This window comes from Lethenteron reissneri, chromosome 9 (genome assembly GCF_015708825.2).
Source record: "Lethenteron reissneri isolate LAM-NWPU_2019-01 chromosome 9, ASM1570882v1, whole genome shotgun sequence".
NCBI classification, from domain to species: Eukaryota; Metazoa; Chordata; class Hyperoartia; order Petromyzontiformes; family Petromyzontidae; genus Lethenteron; species Lethenteron reissneri.
In genome coordinates this window covers 348,726-365,809 of record NC_083787.1, presented here as the reverse complement: position 1 = coordinate 365,809, position 17,084 = coordinate 348,726, and the positions used below count along the sequence as shown (strand labels likewise).

At 46.5% G+C, this 17,084-nt stretch overlaps 1 protein-coding gene across 1 annotated transcript in view; it reads left to right on the top strand.

Annotated features, from left to right (window-relative positions):
• The window catches only part of LOC133340387 (matrix metalloproteinase-14-like), a 38,760-nt gene that overhangs the window by 11,055 nt on the left and 10,621 nt on the right, over positions 1–17,084 (top strand). The window contains exons 2-6 of the mRNA XM_061548544.1: positions 1,192–1,340; positions 4,174–4,296; positions 5,928–6,226; positions 12,751–12,912; positions 15,352–15,530. Of these exons, the coding sequence (XP_061404528.1) occupies positions 1,192–1,340; positions 4,174–4,296; positions 5,928–6,226; positions 12,751–12,912; positions 15,352–15,530 (912 nt within the window). The remainder of the gene's footprint in view (positions 1–1,191; positions 1,341–4,173; positions 4,297–5,927; positions 6,227–12,750; positions 12,913–15,351; positions 15,531–17,084) is intronic.

Genomic DNA, 17,084 nt, shown 5'->3' with positions numbered 1-17,084 from the left:
ACACTGCCTCGTTTTTTCCAATCACAGTGCATAAGTAATCCCCGTGTGTTTTATTTGACAGTTTGATTCCTTTTTAAAAAGTTCCGTCATATCTTTTTTCCTGTCTTCATGGTGATCACTGTTAATGTTTGTGTATTTATATTTCATAATAATGTTATTAGACGATTTTTCGATAGTTGTTGCAATATGCTTCTTCCCAGCGCGTAAAATATATTAATTTTAGTTTCAGCAAAACTCATGGAAGAAACCTCACACGGAGTTCAATAACTTTCCAGCATGACCCACATTCCCCCGAGCTCCATCATTCACAAATAATAAAGACATTCCCTTTGGGGGACTGGATGTCTTCTGTGACTGGGATCCACTCATCCATGAAAATTTTAATCATCTTCATTATTTAATCATCATCTCCTATGGTCAATCCACTGCTGGACGAAGTCCTCCCCAATCCACCCGCCATCTCTCATCACAGCAAATGCAATCAGTGTTTACAATTAATTACTGCTGCAAGTAAATAAATTACTAGCACAGTGGCACACAGTGGCACACAGTGGCTCACATGCTGCGCTATGATCGTGGAAGCCTGAGTTCGATTCCATCAAAAGGTAGCGTTATTGAAGAGTGATATCTAAACTGATCCTGGCCCTCCCCTTCACTAACCTGCATTGACCAGCGTGGTAAAGTATGGGCTAGCAAACTCCATCACCAATATGCAGTGGGCCGACTTTCATCCAGCAGTGAACTGACAAAGGGCTGTAAATGATGATTTTTGATAAATATTCATGCTAATTTGACTTCGTTCATTAATCACGTTTTGTGATTATTTATTTGGCCACAACACAGGACACGCAGATAAAATTTTCCATGAAGACAGACCCTCTGTTTAAAATGCATGGGAGACACGCACCTCACTTCCTCCACGTTAAGGTGACCTCGCTGAGTTTTGCTGAAGTTCACTGACCATGTCACCCCCGAGGTCACGGTTGGATTTCCTAAACCTGGAGGCCGGAGAACGCTTGAAAACGAACGGGCACCTGACCTCCCAGTCGAGCCCCCCCCCCCCCCCCCCCCCCCAGTAACCTTCCTGTATGTTTGCTATTGTTTGCTTAAAACCTTTTTCTCTTGACGCCTTTCCTCCCGCCTGACCTACTGCCCTATGCCCCCCCCCCCCCCCAACGTGCCGTCCACCAGACGTGGTTGCAGCAGTATGGGTACCTTCCGGCGGGCGACCTGCAGATGGCCACGTACCGCTCGGGACAGATGCTGTCGGAGGCCGTGTCCTCCATGCAGGCCTTCTACGGCATCCCAGTCACCGGCACGATGGACGAGCTCACCAGGCAGTAAGGCTCACGCCCATATCAGCACTGTTATCATCACTCTGCTTTTTTATGCATTACAATCTCATAGCTAAGAAAATAAAAATCACTTTCAAATAAAATTGAAATTACAGAATAAGTTGTACGTGCACCCTTCGTATTTTTAAATATTAACATGTCACATGGATTTAAATGATTAATAAAAATGGAGATAAAAAAGTGAAAGAATTGAGAAAAAGATGGGAATAAACCTGATTTTGGGAGGAACCTCGCTTGTTTTGTGTGCTGTAACTTGACGCTTTAATTGAAAAACTGGAGATCTGCCTTAAAATCCCTGATTTCTGGAGCCAATTGCCACTGTGTGTGAAGTTGGATAGTATTCTGATAACCATGAACACAACTTTAGAATATTTATGTTTTAACTGTTATTCATTGCAAAGCATGAATTGCATTGTGTGGCTCTAATGCTGCTTCTAGAGGTGCTTTGGCTTTCCATGTCGTTTGATAAAGTGATGACACACATTCTTTATATTAAGCTTGCAGTGAGAACAATGTGTGTGCAGTTGTAATGTAATCCTGTGTGGACTTCATGACCCTGATGGTGCTATTGGGCCGTAAACCAGAATTGTATTTGCCACGTTACTAAGAGTAGATTTCATAATAAAGTAACAGAATACCCATTGACACAACACACTGTAAGGATTTCACTCAGCTGCATGTAGATGGTTGTGTGTAAGTCAGGTGAAGATGGTTGTGTGTAAGTCAGATGAAGATGGTTGTGTGTAAGTCAGGTGAAGATGGTTGTGTGTAAGTCAGGTGAAGATGGTTGAGTGTAAGTCAGGTGTAGCTGGTTGTGTATGACTCAGGTGAAGATGGTTGTGTGTAACTCAGGTGAAGATGGTTGTGTGTAAGTCAGGTGAAGATGGTTGTGTGTAAGTCTGATGAAGATGGTTGTGTGTAACTCGGGTGTAACTGGTTGTGTGCAACTTGCCAGGGCACCTTGAGGATTGCCAGGAGTTCCTGGGTTTTAGTGAATAGGCACCTCAAGCATAGTCTATCAGTCCATTGACATTGGTCATTTATATAATTCGATTATGTCCAATTTGTGTAAATAATGTCTTAAATGTAAAAATAAACTGTATAAACAAGGCAGAACAAATCAGAAATAATACAAATGATATAATTCATATATTTAGTCCTGAATCGTATCACAATCCCACATCTTGGTGACTGTTACTGGTGAGGCGATGTCGCATGCCGTAACTCTCATAGAAATTCGGAATCCATTTCCAAAACTCTCATTAATTAGGAAATTAATGTTGCATAATTAATTAACGGAAAATATGTACTTATAATTCATGTTCTATTTTAAGCTTTTATCTTGTCTAGGCTATGCCTAAGTTGACGCTTTGTACAGTCATCATTTATGAGCTGTTTACCTCAGCTGTGTGAGTCAGGTGAGCTCCAGGCCTCAGCGGTCCCGTGAGTGATGTGTGTGGGCGTGCCACCACGACCTCGCTGTGGCCTGGCGATCCCACATTCCCTGCTTCAGGCATTTACTGCCTTTTCACCCATCGGGCACATTCCGTTTGCATTCAAGATTACAATCTTCGTTCCAGTGCTTGTGAAAATGTTTACAAGCATTTTTTTTTGCCACCTGCGTTACATTTAATATTGTTATAACAAAACATGTAAGCCAGGCAGAAGAACCCCTCCTCTTGGCGCTCAAAATTATGATTCTCACGGGCCAATGGAAACACATTGTTTACATACGATCGTGAGTGCCCATTGATCGTACGTTGATCTTTGATCCTGGGCAGACCCTACCGAGGCTGTAAGAGTGAATGCATTACCCCACTGGAAGAATCCTCATTCCCGACCAGTTATTGAAGTCAGAATTCATTTGGGATTTGCTTAAATTAGGCTCCTTTGAAGAGCTCTACTTTTCAAAACAAGGCTGTGTTTTTTTCCACTCACTTTTAACTGTCTTTTTCACATCTGTGTTTTGCATCAATAAAAAAAGAGACATGCTAAGCATTTTGAGGAGTATAAATATCCCATACTTGTGTTAATTAGTGTGCTGTATTTGTTGGCTATGGGATTTCACATGCGGTCAATTGAGTTCAGCTGTCGTTAACATTCACAAGATTGATTTCCTAACCATATATAACAGAAATAAATAAACAACATTTCCACCAACGTAAAAGAATGGTAACAAGTCTGGCCTCGCGTTCCAACGAGTACACGCGAGTGAGCACGTGATTCCCAAGGGCTTCCCAGAAGTCGGGTGTCCCCTGAGCCGGTGGACTCGTGCTCTCTCGCAGTCTCCAATGTGCCACGGCTGGCGTCAGCGTGGCTCGGGGCTGAATACATCACGTGGCATTGCTTCGCTGCCAGAGCGCGACGCTTGGCAAACCCAGACGGCAGCGGCTGTGAGCGGCGGCGAGAAGCCCCTGGGAGTAGTGTGGGGTGAGGCAATGGGCAGCACATGGCGGGGGTGGCAGATGGCCTGGACACGTGCGTTCAGTTCACGCTCTCGAGTGTGAGCGCTCTTGCTGCGACGGGGGGGGGGTTCCCGAATGCCGCTGTGCAGTTGTTCTACGAGAAGGCACAATGCTGCACTGCAAAGCGTTGTAAAATGAAAGTAAGCTTTGTAAGAAACCATTTTTTTGGCACGCCACATCACGCGCAGAACAACCGTGTTGGGCGTGCTGTGGTCCAATGCCGTCTTTCACTTGTGGGCCGCCTGCCACACGTGGCCAACACGGCATTCTGGGAGGCAGATGATAATAATAAAACAGAAGATAACTCAACTATATTTTCGTGACGTAGTAGCGTGTCATTGTGTGCCGTACAGATGGATGCAGAAGCCACGGTGTGGAGTACCGGATCGATACGGAACCACCGTAACGGCCGGGTCCCGGCACAAGCGCTATGCCATCAACCACCTCAAGTGGCATCATCAGCACATCACCTACGAGTGAGCAAAGCTATCACCGCACTCACATGAAGCCACTACGTCACAGTTTACCAATAACTCCTGGATGATGGCTTTCTCTTGCCTATCGATCATGGGGGTTGTTTGACCATGCTCCACCATGCTGGACAGTGCGTATTGGTGAAGGAGGTGGCCCAGAGCTGTATTGAGAGATAATTCGCCAGCGATGTTAGCTTTGACCATAAATCTTAATTCTGGTCGCCACGTTTACAATTCACTACTGCAGTATACTTGTGAAATAAAGCATGGGATAGTGAAGGCATTACCTCTAAATCAGATTGAGATCATGTTTAAGAGCAAAGTCCAATGTCACTCGGTTCGATATCGTTATTAGCTCGGCACTGACTGGCATCCAGCATGGGGCTCGGTCCCGTGTTTACCAGTTAAAGGGTTGCAAAGATCAATTCATTGATTCATAGATTATGATGCTCATTCTACACCCACTGAATAGTGCATGCAAGAATACATTGTTCTATGTTGTGATGGATTGGGTAAAGCAACTCATCCAGCCACCAGAGGCTGCTACATTCACCCCAATGTTTAAAAAAACTTATTTAATGAAAGTGTAACCCTGAATTACGGCGATTGGATCGTGGCAGGTAAAATTATTATAACCAGTATTTCATCACGTTTTTTGTATTTTACCTTGGAAAAAATGAGCAAAAGTGTATTTTGTATTCTATAATAATGTACTTTCGTGATAGATAGTTGGCTATCCTTGCGGAATTTGTTTTTTCCTCATATTCTTGGGATCTCTCCGAGGTTGCCTCCCACACTCAACAATAAAATCACGCGGAGTTCGGCAACAATCCCAGCAGGAACCTCGAGAAAAAACGTCTTGAAGACTTGCCAAGGCTTTCCTGAAAAGCAAGAATGTTTTTGTACAAAACTCGAATTGCAGCAAAAGCTTGCTGTGCTTACCAAGTAGTCCCACATTCAATACGTTTATACAGGGATGTTCATCTTTCTAAGCATTTGTTTGATGTCCATTGGCTATGAATAGAACACTGCTAATATGCCAATTAATTTTGCAACTTAAAACTTTCAAAAATTATCAGGGCCCTGGAGTATATATAATGCGACCCGACAAATGTTAAGTCAATTTATTATATGTATGCTGAACCTATTTCACACCGTACGTCGGCAACAGTGCTAATCAAGGTACCTTGGTAGTCATTCTGAAGCCGTCACACCCCACTACCACTGCTACCCCCCTCTTATACACCCCCAACCAAATTCCATAGCAGCCAACCTGTGTCTGGGGGAAGGGGTGAGGCCTACAGAAGAAAGGGCAAAGCCAAAATAGGAAGAGGAGGAGGTGGAATCAGGAAGGGGGGGTGGGGCTTAAGGAGTAAGGTGGCGGGGCATACAAATGAAGGAGTTGAGTCATAAGAGGAAGAGCCAGGTCTTAAAGAGGAAATCAACAAGAGGTGTATTTCAGGTAATACACCCATAGAATAACATTCGTGCAGCAGGCAGCAATACCTTTGGTCCCGCAGATACGGCCACAGGTCAACTAGTCCATCTCTACGCTCTGCTTGAGTGCCCTAGCTTTGCCCTCTCTGCTTGACGTCCTTGCATTTACTCTCCCGGGTTTTTTTTCCCTTCCACAGCATCCAGAACTACACGCCCAAAGTCGGCGAGTACGAGACCCACCAGGCAATCCGGAACGCCTTCGCCGTGTGGCAGGCGGTGACGCCGCTCACCTTCACACAGGTGTCTGGTCGCGACGGTTCGGGCAACGACGCCGACATCATCATCTTCTTCGCGTCGGGTTACCACGGCGACCGCTCGCCCTTCGACGGCGTGGGCGGGTTCCTGGCGCACGCCTACTTCCCCGGGAAGGGCATCGGAGGGGACACCCACTTCGACGCCGACGAGCCGTGGACGCTGGGGGGGCTCGACTACACCGGTGGGTGGAAGTGGTGTTGGGCGTCTGTAGAGATCGTTGTTATTATCATCATCATCGTCATCATTGTCATCCTCGTCATCATCCGGTGGTGATGTGGACAAGCGCTAGTGCATTTGCTGTGTGTTGCAGAGGTTCACGGTTTGAATGCAGCAGTCGCTCTGGTTATTACTGTGGGTTTTTTAACGATAAGAAATATATACATGCTGTCTGCTTCACAGCAAACGTTAAAAGTCACGTGACATCATTCGTAAAAGAAAGCCATGTTGTGCCAGCGTCACAATCCAAGTTTGGCAAATTTGAAAAATTAGCTGAAAATTATTCTATTTGGTTTATGCTTAACAATCATCGCCCCTAATGCAAAAACCTGGCAAAACCCTCCTGAAAAAGAATCATGAGATTCAGGTCGGCTTTCCTAGGAAAGCAAATCCACGATAACTCTACTGCAGGATGAGGGTTTCCCCACACCACCGAAGTAACACCGGTCATTTGACCATACTCTACCACCCTGGTAAGTGCAGGGTGGTGAAGGTGGAAATTTTGGACATGGAAGCTTAAAAGTACAATAGAACATGACGATCTCTTTAATTTGAACTTCAGTGCTTCCGGAGCCTCCCTGAAGGGGCTGAATCTAATGTCGGGAGGTTCATGGGGGACACTGCTTGGGGAGTGGCTCCCCTCGGGGCACCATGCCAGGAGGTTATTATGAATATTAACAATTCATCACGATCATCAATCATCATCATCATATGTTGGTAGGTGAAGGCGTCACCACGCTCCCACCATCTCTTACAATCCTCCAACGTCACTATCCATCCTGTCCATTAGCTGATCTCATTGCTCCTTAGCCTTGGTTGTTTTCCTCACCGAATTAACCAGTGAAGATTATTTAAATAGCTTTTGGTTTATTTGGAGCACATCAGCATGTGTCCTTGGTTCCTGTAAATATGATTCCTGTTGTTTTGGGCTTATCAATGTGTCCTGCCTTGGCCCCCAGAACCTCTTGGAATTTGATGAATGAATAAAACCGGGCACTGCACAAAAGATGTTTCATGACAGAAAGGGGGGCTCATGCCTCTGGCAGTAGCCCATGAATACCACCAGAACCATCACGCCTGAGTCCAGAACAAACTAAATTCCTGACTATAACTACTTTGAAAAAAACTCATAACTTAGACCACAAAACTGCTCTGCTCTTTGGCCTACTTTAACTTAGAAAACCATCCGTTTATTTTGCTCAGTTAAAAAACTTACAAAAATGTCATAGTGGTACTGCTGAAGCTCATTTGCATTGAGTGTGGTTGCACTTTAGTCTGCGGTATACAATCAAAGTTTGCCATGGGAGTGCAGGCACACTGTGGGTCTCTTAAGTGGCTTTTCATTCACATGTTGACCACATTTGAAGCCTCTTGTGTGATCTAACAGTTAATTCTGTAGTAAACAAACATGAAACCTATAACACATTTAGAAACAGACGCCCTTTCCAATATCTTGAATTAAGAATACCCTGACAAAAAGGCACGTGTTAATATTTACCATCGCTCTGAATTATTTAAAGCAAAAACAAAACACACATATCTTGTGTTGATAGCCTCTTGTCCTTGGCACTCTGTACAGCCAGACTCCAAACCCAGACATGGGGGTCCGACGATGTTCCTTAACAATGATGAGAAAACGCCAATCATTGAAAATATCCTTGGATGTTCAAAAGTCGTTGCCACCTATGCCAACAGTCCTGGGAGGGCATCATCAAACAACAGCGGTTGGGGCACCAGCTGAGAGTGACGACTGGGCAAGTTTTGTTGGCCAATAACGGTATTGTTTCGGCAGCGAGGACCACTGAGTCGGGTTTCCGCTCTGCAGGGCGTCTCACACTTCCTGCGCCGACCGTTTGCTCCGGGCGATACATCCTGTTGCAAGCGACGTGGCGATGAAATCGGGTGGCACCTTATTTGTTATCGGTGAGCACAGCTTGAAAGCGGGGAGGCCGCTTATTGGGAGCCCAGCTTCCAATGCTCAATCCTGCATTTGAAATGTCTATTTTCTCTATGGAGGGTATGTTCTTTGGTTCTTTCGGTAAAGTCACGTAGGTATCAAATAAAATAAATTAAATCACGACGTTTCGGGCGCAATACAAGCATCCGTCATCAGGTGGAACAACCACAGCAAGAAACAATTGCTGAAGTGGGCAAAAGGGCTACTGTAACAAGAGGTTATTTAGGTAAGAGAGGGGGGAGGAGCCAGGGAGGAGCGATAGAGAGGGGGGTGAGGGGTAGGGAGAAAAGGGCGGGTGGTAGGGAGAAAGGGCGAGTACGGCAAAATGTGCAGGGGGGGGGTGAGCAGGGCTGGGAGTAGGAGGCTGAAGAAACTGTAGATGTGGATATGAAGGCAACACCATAAATTAGTTAAGGTTTTACCTGGTTAATAACATCCTTTCCAATGTCTTCTTCTTGGTTCTTTCGGTAAAGTCACGTAGAAGGGAAATAATAAAATAATAAAAATTAAACATAATAAAATACAATTCTCACGACGTTTCGGCCACAACACAAGCAGCCGTCCTCACGTGAAGAACAGGTCTGTCGGAAAGACAGCGTCTGAATGAACACCACCAAGAAAAAAAAAATCTTCCAATGATTGCTCAATTTGTATCCATCTTCTCGGTTGAAGTTATGTCTATGTTTATATATCTGGATGGCTTCATGAGCAAACCTTTGATAGTAGCCCGAAGGTTTGCAGAGTACCTTGGTCTCGGAAAAACGCTGTGGGCTCTCATGAAAGAGTATGGATCCCTGCAATCTGTATTTAGGTGCGGTTGTGCACCCTTTCACCTTGTAATCGTTCACCTCTTTCATGTGCCCTGAGTCAGGGCTTAAATTCCCATTTATATTTACCGGGTCACTGGTAGTCTGGATTTGGTAGCGCGTGGCTAGTAGCCACAACTATAGAGGGAACTATAGCAAATGGTGTGCTGGGTGCAGAAATATTTTTGGGTCGCCAATCCAGACAGACTCAGATCAAATTGGGCCCTACCAGTAGTGAATTAAATGTCAAAGCCACAGTACAGCGTTGCATTTCTAATCACCAAATATCCACCCTGATGAATTAACTACCCACTCCCAGTGCAATATTTGTGCGTGGTGTTTCTATATTTTTCAAAGGATGTTCACATATCAGACCTCTCCGAATATGTGATGTTTTAGTGTGCTCGTAAAACTCAAGGAACCCTGTTGTGTTGTGTTTGTTGGGCTCGTTGAGTACTATATTCGTTTTTTTCTGCGTGCATCACATGATCTTGCGAAGCATATAGCAATATCCCACCACTTATGGTGACTGCAAACCAATATTTTGGACAGTCTTTTGTCAGTATTTCTGTGATCGCGCCTCTTAGCACCGCTTGTCATTTGACCACGTTGAGGCTTTTCTGAGTGGTCTGCACTGCCAGCCCCAGAGCAGGCATTGTTCCACAGGGCAATGCTTGCTTAGAGACCCCACATGGCTTTGGAAACCTGGAAAGGCTCTAAGATATGTGGAATATTTGTCTTGGCTGGAAATTATAATCTCGCACATCTTGGCCTCTCCGGATGGAGAGCGATTAACTGCCTTGCAGTGAATATCGTTTGCAGTGAGAGATTTTTTTTACTCAGTGTGCAGTGCCTCTTCATTTTTCCAAGTGGATAGAATATTTCAGATTTAAAGTTGCACAAATATGCCATAATGTGCAAATTGAACAAAGCACATTGCATTCAGTGGACAATGAATAATCTCCTAGTTCTTGCAAACTGGTGCATTTGGAGTAACTGGTTAATTCTTATATGTATCATGATCATTATCATCAGCTATGGTGAATCCACTGCTGGATGAAGGCCTCCCCCGAGCCATCACCATCTACCACAGCCTTGCAATGCATCAATGCATTCAGCACGCGGACACAAGCTGGTTTATCACTCCATCTTTGCCGTGAACGTGCTCTCAGGTTTGTTGCCTTCTTTGGCTGCCACTCCGTACGTTAACCTTGACCACCTCGACGTTTAAGCGTCTCAGCATATTTTGCCATGCAAAGCATGGAAAATTAAATCATCAGTGAGGCATTCTGGAAGATAGCCACTGGACGTTTGTTTTGGCCACTGACGTTGGCTGCCTTTATCACAAGAGCCACGAGACTCTTCACTTGCCTGGGCTGGAGCTGGGCGCAGCAGGAATTTATCGAGTTATGGCCACAAATCTTCATGCAATTTATATCTCAATAGATTTATTCTGATGCACATTTGCATTTTACAGCCCCTGGTGTCGTACTTTGTATTTTGGGGAATTGTGTTTTATGGTCTAAAAAAATGTGCATCATAAAAGATACGTCTTATGAGATTTTTGGTTAAACATTGCAAATGGCCAATGGCAGTGGTCAGCATATAAATCACATGGATGTCTTGATGGGGCGAGAGAAGGAGGATGTGGTTGAGGACAATAAGAGCTTAAAAGAACAATGCTCCCTTACCGCTCCCACAAATAATTTTTCTGGTGAAGGGATGCCAACGGAGAGAGGTCTCTGCCTACAAGCTCTTCTCACAAGTGTAGAAACCCCAAAGACAAAGATCCCCGCGTAGCCTTAACAGACTGTTAAAGGCAAGTGCTTTTAGCGAGCACCTATGAAGGCAGGCACGATACAGAGTGGGGTGGGTGGCCAACGCCATGCCCGACCCCTTTTGTCTCCCCAGTGGCGATGTTTTTACACACCATACCAGGTACTCGTTTGGGGCTGAGTCGACCTAGGGGAGGCCCAGGACTGGTTCAGATAATCATCACTGGTGTTGGCCGTAAGCGGGAGTCGAACTCGGGGCGCCGCATTCATAGCGCAGCGTGCTAATCGCTGTACCACCACTCCCTATAGAAACCCCTCCACCCTCTCAATGAACACCCCATCACTCACTGACAGCGAGGGAGTGTGGAGTGCTCGTCGGCTTAAGGAACACCAACGACGGCAAAGTGCACCCTCCGCTTCGCGTTTCACCAAACGCAGGCCTCTCGGTGACAGGCGAGGCTTCGAACCCCCCTCGGTGGAATTCTCCCGTGACGAAAGGGCCCGCCCGACAAGCTGCCACTCGTTTGTGTTCACAGCTCTCCACAAAGACGCTCTTGATGTGGTTCGTGTCGATTTTTTTTTTGCTCAAGTAAGGCGCGAATGCGATGGCCTCGCCACAAATGCAAGAAAGCGCACTCGGTGACGCAGAAAGCTGGGAAACCCAACAAACCAGTCGAATGTTTTCTTATGTAAGCACGGGGGAGGGGGGGAGCGGATCCATTCACCGCACAATGCCGCACGCACCTCGTCAGCTGCGGCCTTCTGTGAAAAGACACGAAGGGCCCTAGAAACACACAGACCTCCCACCATCTTTTCCTCCCTCGCTTGGTGACAAACGAAAAAAAAACTTTTAGGGAGGTGAGCAGCTTCTGTTGAGTGTTGCATTGCTGCGACTGCGTGTGAACTGGTAGAGGTAAAAAAACCCAGACAAAAACATTAAAGGGAACTTGACCTTTAATCAGTGTGAGAGTTTGACATGATTGAACAAGACAGATGTGGTCATGAACCTTGAAGAGCAGTTGATTTTTGGCGGTTACACGTAACCTACCTCATGCATATTCCTATTAGGCTCTGTGAATTTACAATAAACAGAAATGGGTTCTTGGTATAAGACTACCGACAGCCGACCTCGATCCCATCGCACGACATCTGGTTTCACCACTCAGGAGGGTAATGTTTCCAGATTCGTCAGGCTTAGGTTTTAATGACTCGGAGACCAAAGAAAAATCTTGGCATGTACAATGAACCCCCATGGTTGTGTCTTAGTGGAAGCCGCCATCCTCTAGAAGGGCAGCCTTTAAACTGGCCACACCGCATAACCCGGTCATTACACTCGCCAGCGACCTCCCGCGATGATGACAAAGCGCTCGCAGACATAATACCACGAACCCTTCACTGACCGATTGTTTCGGTTGCTGCTCGGTTTACAGAGGGGATGAAAACAAATCCATTGCAAGTTTTTCAAAGTAAATTACACCTTAGCCGCAGTCCAAGGCATGTGCAGCCGTCCTGCTTTTGTGTGCTGCGCGTGATATTTCCCGTACCTCCCAGATCTCAGAAAACTCCAATATTTTTGAGTAAAATATTCCCAGCAGGGAAATGAGGAGAAAAAAAGAAACCTGCTGAATGTGCAGTTGGTAAGTTACAGGGGACTGTGTGTGTGTGTGTACGTGGATGGGTGTTGACAGCATTTGTTGCCGAGCGCCTGGCAGTGATATGAATGGGCGTCCCCTGAATTGTTTTTGTTACATTTGGCAGCGTCTCCGCTTGCGACGCTTGTGTTGGCACCAGCGCCAACACCGCAAGGAGGACGCGTTGACCCCATGGCCAGTGACCACTGCAGGCCGAATGTCGCTGACCCTCCCTTCTCTTGTCTCACCCTCTGGCCTCTCCCCTGTTGTTACACCCTCTCCCCACAACCCCCACTGCACCCCCACCCCCGCGGAATCAGGTAACGACCTTTTTATCGTCGCCGTGCACGAGCTGGGCCACGCGTTGGGCCTGGAGCACTCCAACGACCCGTCGGCCATCATGGCGCCCTTCTACCAATACATGGACACGGATGACTTCCAGCTGCCCTACGACGATTTGCTGGGCATCCAGCAGATTTACGGTAGGTCGATAAGGCCTCGTCGTCCTTGCCCTTGCCTAGCCCTCCAGAACCCGCCAATTTAATACGCTCGGTCCTGTCACACAAAACACAACCCACCGAGCCCGTTCCACAGTGACTGATATAGATGGCGCTTCCGACACCAGGAAGCTCCTGCGATTGATGAGCAATTTGTTTTGGCTTCGTAGGAGGGAGATCCTGCCTGGGTGGGTGATCTGACCAGAGAAGTGGTACAGAAAGAGGGAGCAGTGAAGCAGGCTTCGACCACACAACTGGAAATATTCATGTTCCCCTGGCCGCTCTCTCCACCCTTACACTGACACATCTCTGTTGACTTCTGGAGTCGGAGAACCGTGCCTCCCTATACACAGTGGCCCCTCTCAACACGTGGAATTCTCAGGGCACAATAGCATGCCCAAGCACATTCTAAGATGAGATGGAGCCCTAACGCTAGTTAATTTAACCCTATATCCCAAGTTGTAACTTTAGCCCTAACCTTAACCCTGACCTTAGTCATAACTATAACCCATTGGGATATCAGTGCTATGAGAATAGATGTACAGTCTACCAGAACGAATTGGGTGGCTGAGTGGGTTAATACTGTGTCAGACCGCTGAGCTGTGCTGCTGAGGTTCTGGGTTTCATTCCAAGTTTCAACCACCTGTAATTAGACCGGATTTACTGTAGTGAGATAATATTCTTGGCTCAGCCACCCAATGACCATACAAAAGAGCACGTCAGATTAATCTCTCAGAATATATATATTTTTAGAGATGTGAAAAAACACTCTTTATATGGCACATAAAAGGTGTGCCTCTTGTTTGAATAAGAGCCTCTTGCAGTGACTTCAGAAGTCGTGATATGGCATCATTAAGTTGGTGTACTGCTCGCTGTGAAAGTCTAAATCTCATTTTGGCCTCATCTCTTTTATGCCCCGTCTCGTACTCTTCATTCCCAATCTTCTCTTTCTGTCTCTCCTTCTCCCTGTGCCCAGTCTCATGTTTTATCCTTCTTCCTCCACCGGAATAAACTTCCCCTGTATATGAAGCGGTCCTCCCCTGAACCTCCTTCCGATCCTCTCTCAAAGCCTCACCTCCTCTCCATTGCCCATTCCCTTACTCTCAGTCCCGTCCCTCCCATGCTCCTTCGTGACCCCACATGCCCTCTGTTGCGGTCACTCATTCCTCGGCCCTTGCATGCTGCTGCCATCTAAAGCACTCGATTTTTGTTCCCGCTTTTTAACGATGTAAAACGCCTGGCGCTAAGGCGCTCTCTCTTTTTATATCAAAATAAGATACTCGTGAAAAAATACATTGTCTCCTGCCCTTTTAATTTGTATTTGTTCTCCGTTTCAAGTGTTCTGCGGCCCGGGTGCACATTCAACAGGGAAACCCTCTCTGCAGTCACCGCTTTCACCTGTGCCCTCCGCACGCAGCTGCGTTTGTTAAAGGCGAACACGTGCTTTTGATTAGTGGTGGAGCGTACCATGTTTACCAGAGGGGGGTGAGGCGGATTTGATGTCGGGGGCCCTTGCTCCATAGAAAGCGCCTCTGTGGTCGTTATTTCTCCGGCTTCACGGAGCGTAATGGGAATAAGGCGTGAGGGCTTTTCCGGTGGGAGGGGACTTTTGGAGTCTTCCTAACCATTATACAAAGTCGCACAGAAAAAGGTTGAAAAAATACAATCCTTTCTCTAAATTAATTCACTGATTGAATCCCAACTTGAACTACTGCAGACAAAGCGGTGATCCTGAGAGGGAGGATGGCAGGCCTCTACCACATCGTGGGGGAAAGACAATTTGTTGTGGACAGCATTTGTGGTCATGCGGAACGGCGTGTCCATGTGTGAGCATGTGCATAAATGCCTGTGTGTGTATATATATCATCGATGCTTGCTTACAGCACTTGCCCTTTAAAGTCTGTTTAGGCTATATGGGGGATCTTTGTCTTGTTGTGAGCATGTGTGTGCATTTTGAGCGTGTGTGCAGTTGTGCGCATGAGTGCATGTCTTAGCATGTGTTAGTGTTTACATGTGTGTGCATGTGAGCGTGTGTGCATGTTTTAACTCGTGAGCATGTGTGTGTGTGTCTGTCAAGCGGTGATGCAATAGATAGCGCATTGTGATATTATCCAGGTGACCAATAATATCAGTGTTATCTGAACTTGATCTGCGCCTTCTTTGGGTCAACTCAGGATTATAATTAGTACCTTGTGCAGTGTGTCAACATCATCACTGGGGAGTCCAATATGTATGGCCAGGCATGGTGCTGGCCATTAAAAACCCCCTTGTGCACCATGCCAGCCTTAATAGGTGTTCACTCACGGCACTTTGCTGCAAGAGTGTGTGAGGCTTTACGTGTGGGCCGTGTGTGTACGCCTGTATCTTTGTGTGCGCGTGTATTTATATGTTTGTGTGTTTTTTTTCTCTGGTCGTGCGAACCAGGTCCCCCGACCCACCCGCGTCCATCAGTGTCTCCGGGCAAACCCAATAAGCCCAACAAACCCAAACCGCCCAAAACGAAACCGGGAGAGGACGTGCCGCGACCCGGCTCGCCGCCCGACATCTGCAAGGGCGGCTTCGACACGATCGCCATGCTGCGCGGGGAGATGTTTGTGTTCAAGGTGCGCCTCTCGCCTTGCCACGTTGCCAGGGTTTATTTATCCTACCCGCCCGCAGTTGTGCAACACGCGGCGATGACATTAAATACAATGCAAATTTTTCCCCCATAAAATGCAGTTATGGATGCTGTCGTGCTGTGAATCATAAGTGGAATGCTGGATGTTATTTTCCAAATTGTGTCTGAACAGGTGGCCAGGTGGCTTAGTGGTCAGAGCACTGTGAGCATGGCACTGCTGAAATCCAGGGTTAAAATCTGAGTTTTATGGGCTCACGCTTAAATCAGGTTGACTTGGTTTATCTTTTATCATTGCCTAAATTCCAGCTCTGCGAATTATATTTATTTGACTCTCAGCAAGGTATCTAAGAATATTCGCATGACAAAACAAGGTCGCTGAAATAGATGTCACAGGAAGTTCTGTAAACCCCACTTCTATAGGCTGCTCACAAACACATGGGATAGCGCTGCTCTGTGAGAGTTCTGAATCTATCATTAATTACATAAAGTGAGGCTTGATAGTGTGCATAACGTTGGTACATTTCCTAAATATTAATCCAGAAAGGTACAAATTTGAGTTTGCTTGGAAAGAGACGGAAAATGGCCATACCACCTGAACTGATTTATCCCACAGCCCTTCCCTCGACAATCCAACAGCCAGAGGCGTAGTGTGGCAGGAATGGGCCCTGGCACAAGATATTAAATTGGGCCTCTGACCAACTTCCCCTCTCTTTGTAGCCTGAAGTCTGGACCCCTGGTGCAGTTGCCCTGCCTGCACACACTCGATAGCTTCGCCACTGCCAACAGTCCACAGTTTAACAATCCGACAGACGGGCAACGTCGTGAAACCCAATACAGGCAGCATCGGACTGAGTTGAACCCTTGAATTCATTCGTAGATGTAGTGAGGTTTGCACTTTATGGGGATTTCTCATTCATAATGCTTCCGCACAGATGTTGCGGACTTGCCACGAGATCCAAAGGGACCTCAATCAAAGCGGCAATTTTACAAGACCGAGCTCAAGCAGTCGGCCTGTTTGCTCAGGTGAAAGGGACGTGTGGTGCGGTGGCTTTATGCGCTGCGTTTATGATCTCAATAATTTTTCCAGCGCCTTGGGTTCCTTTTGCTCTCCCCTCCGCCACACCATTGTACTCCTCTCCATCCCAGCAATGCACCGCCCTCCCAAACACCGCCCACACAAGCAGGTGGTGCAAGTGGTATTTTTTACATTCTTTAATGCAGCTGCGTTCCGCTGAACGTGGAACCTCCTTTCCTCTCACAAGCCGTCCTGGTCAACGTTTCAGATGCTGAAAAATTGGCACGTCCCTCACTCATGTGCGTGCTCGATGCCCCGTGTGACTCCCTAACCCTATGTTTAGCAATGTGACAGAAATATTGGGGGAGTTTCTTGTAAATCCGGTTGCAGCCCCCAACTGCCAGTTTTGTTAATTCCATGAAACTCCAGTTCACGATACTGCAGCACCTTTTATTGTAAAAAAAAAAAAAATATCCTAGCTTTACAAACACAAAGAAAATTTAAATTTGTGTAGGCGGACATACC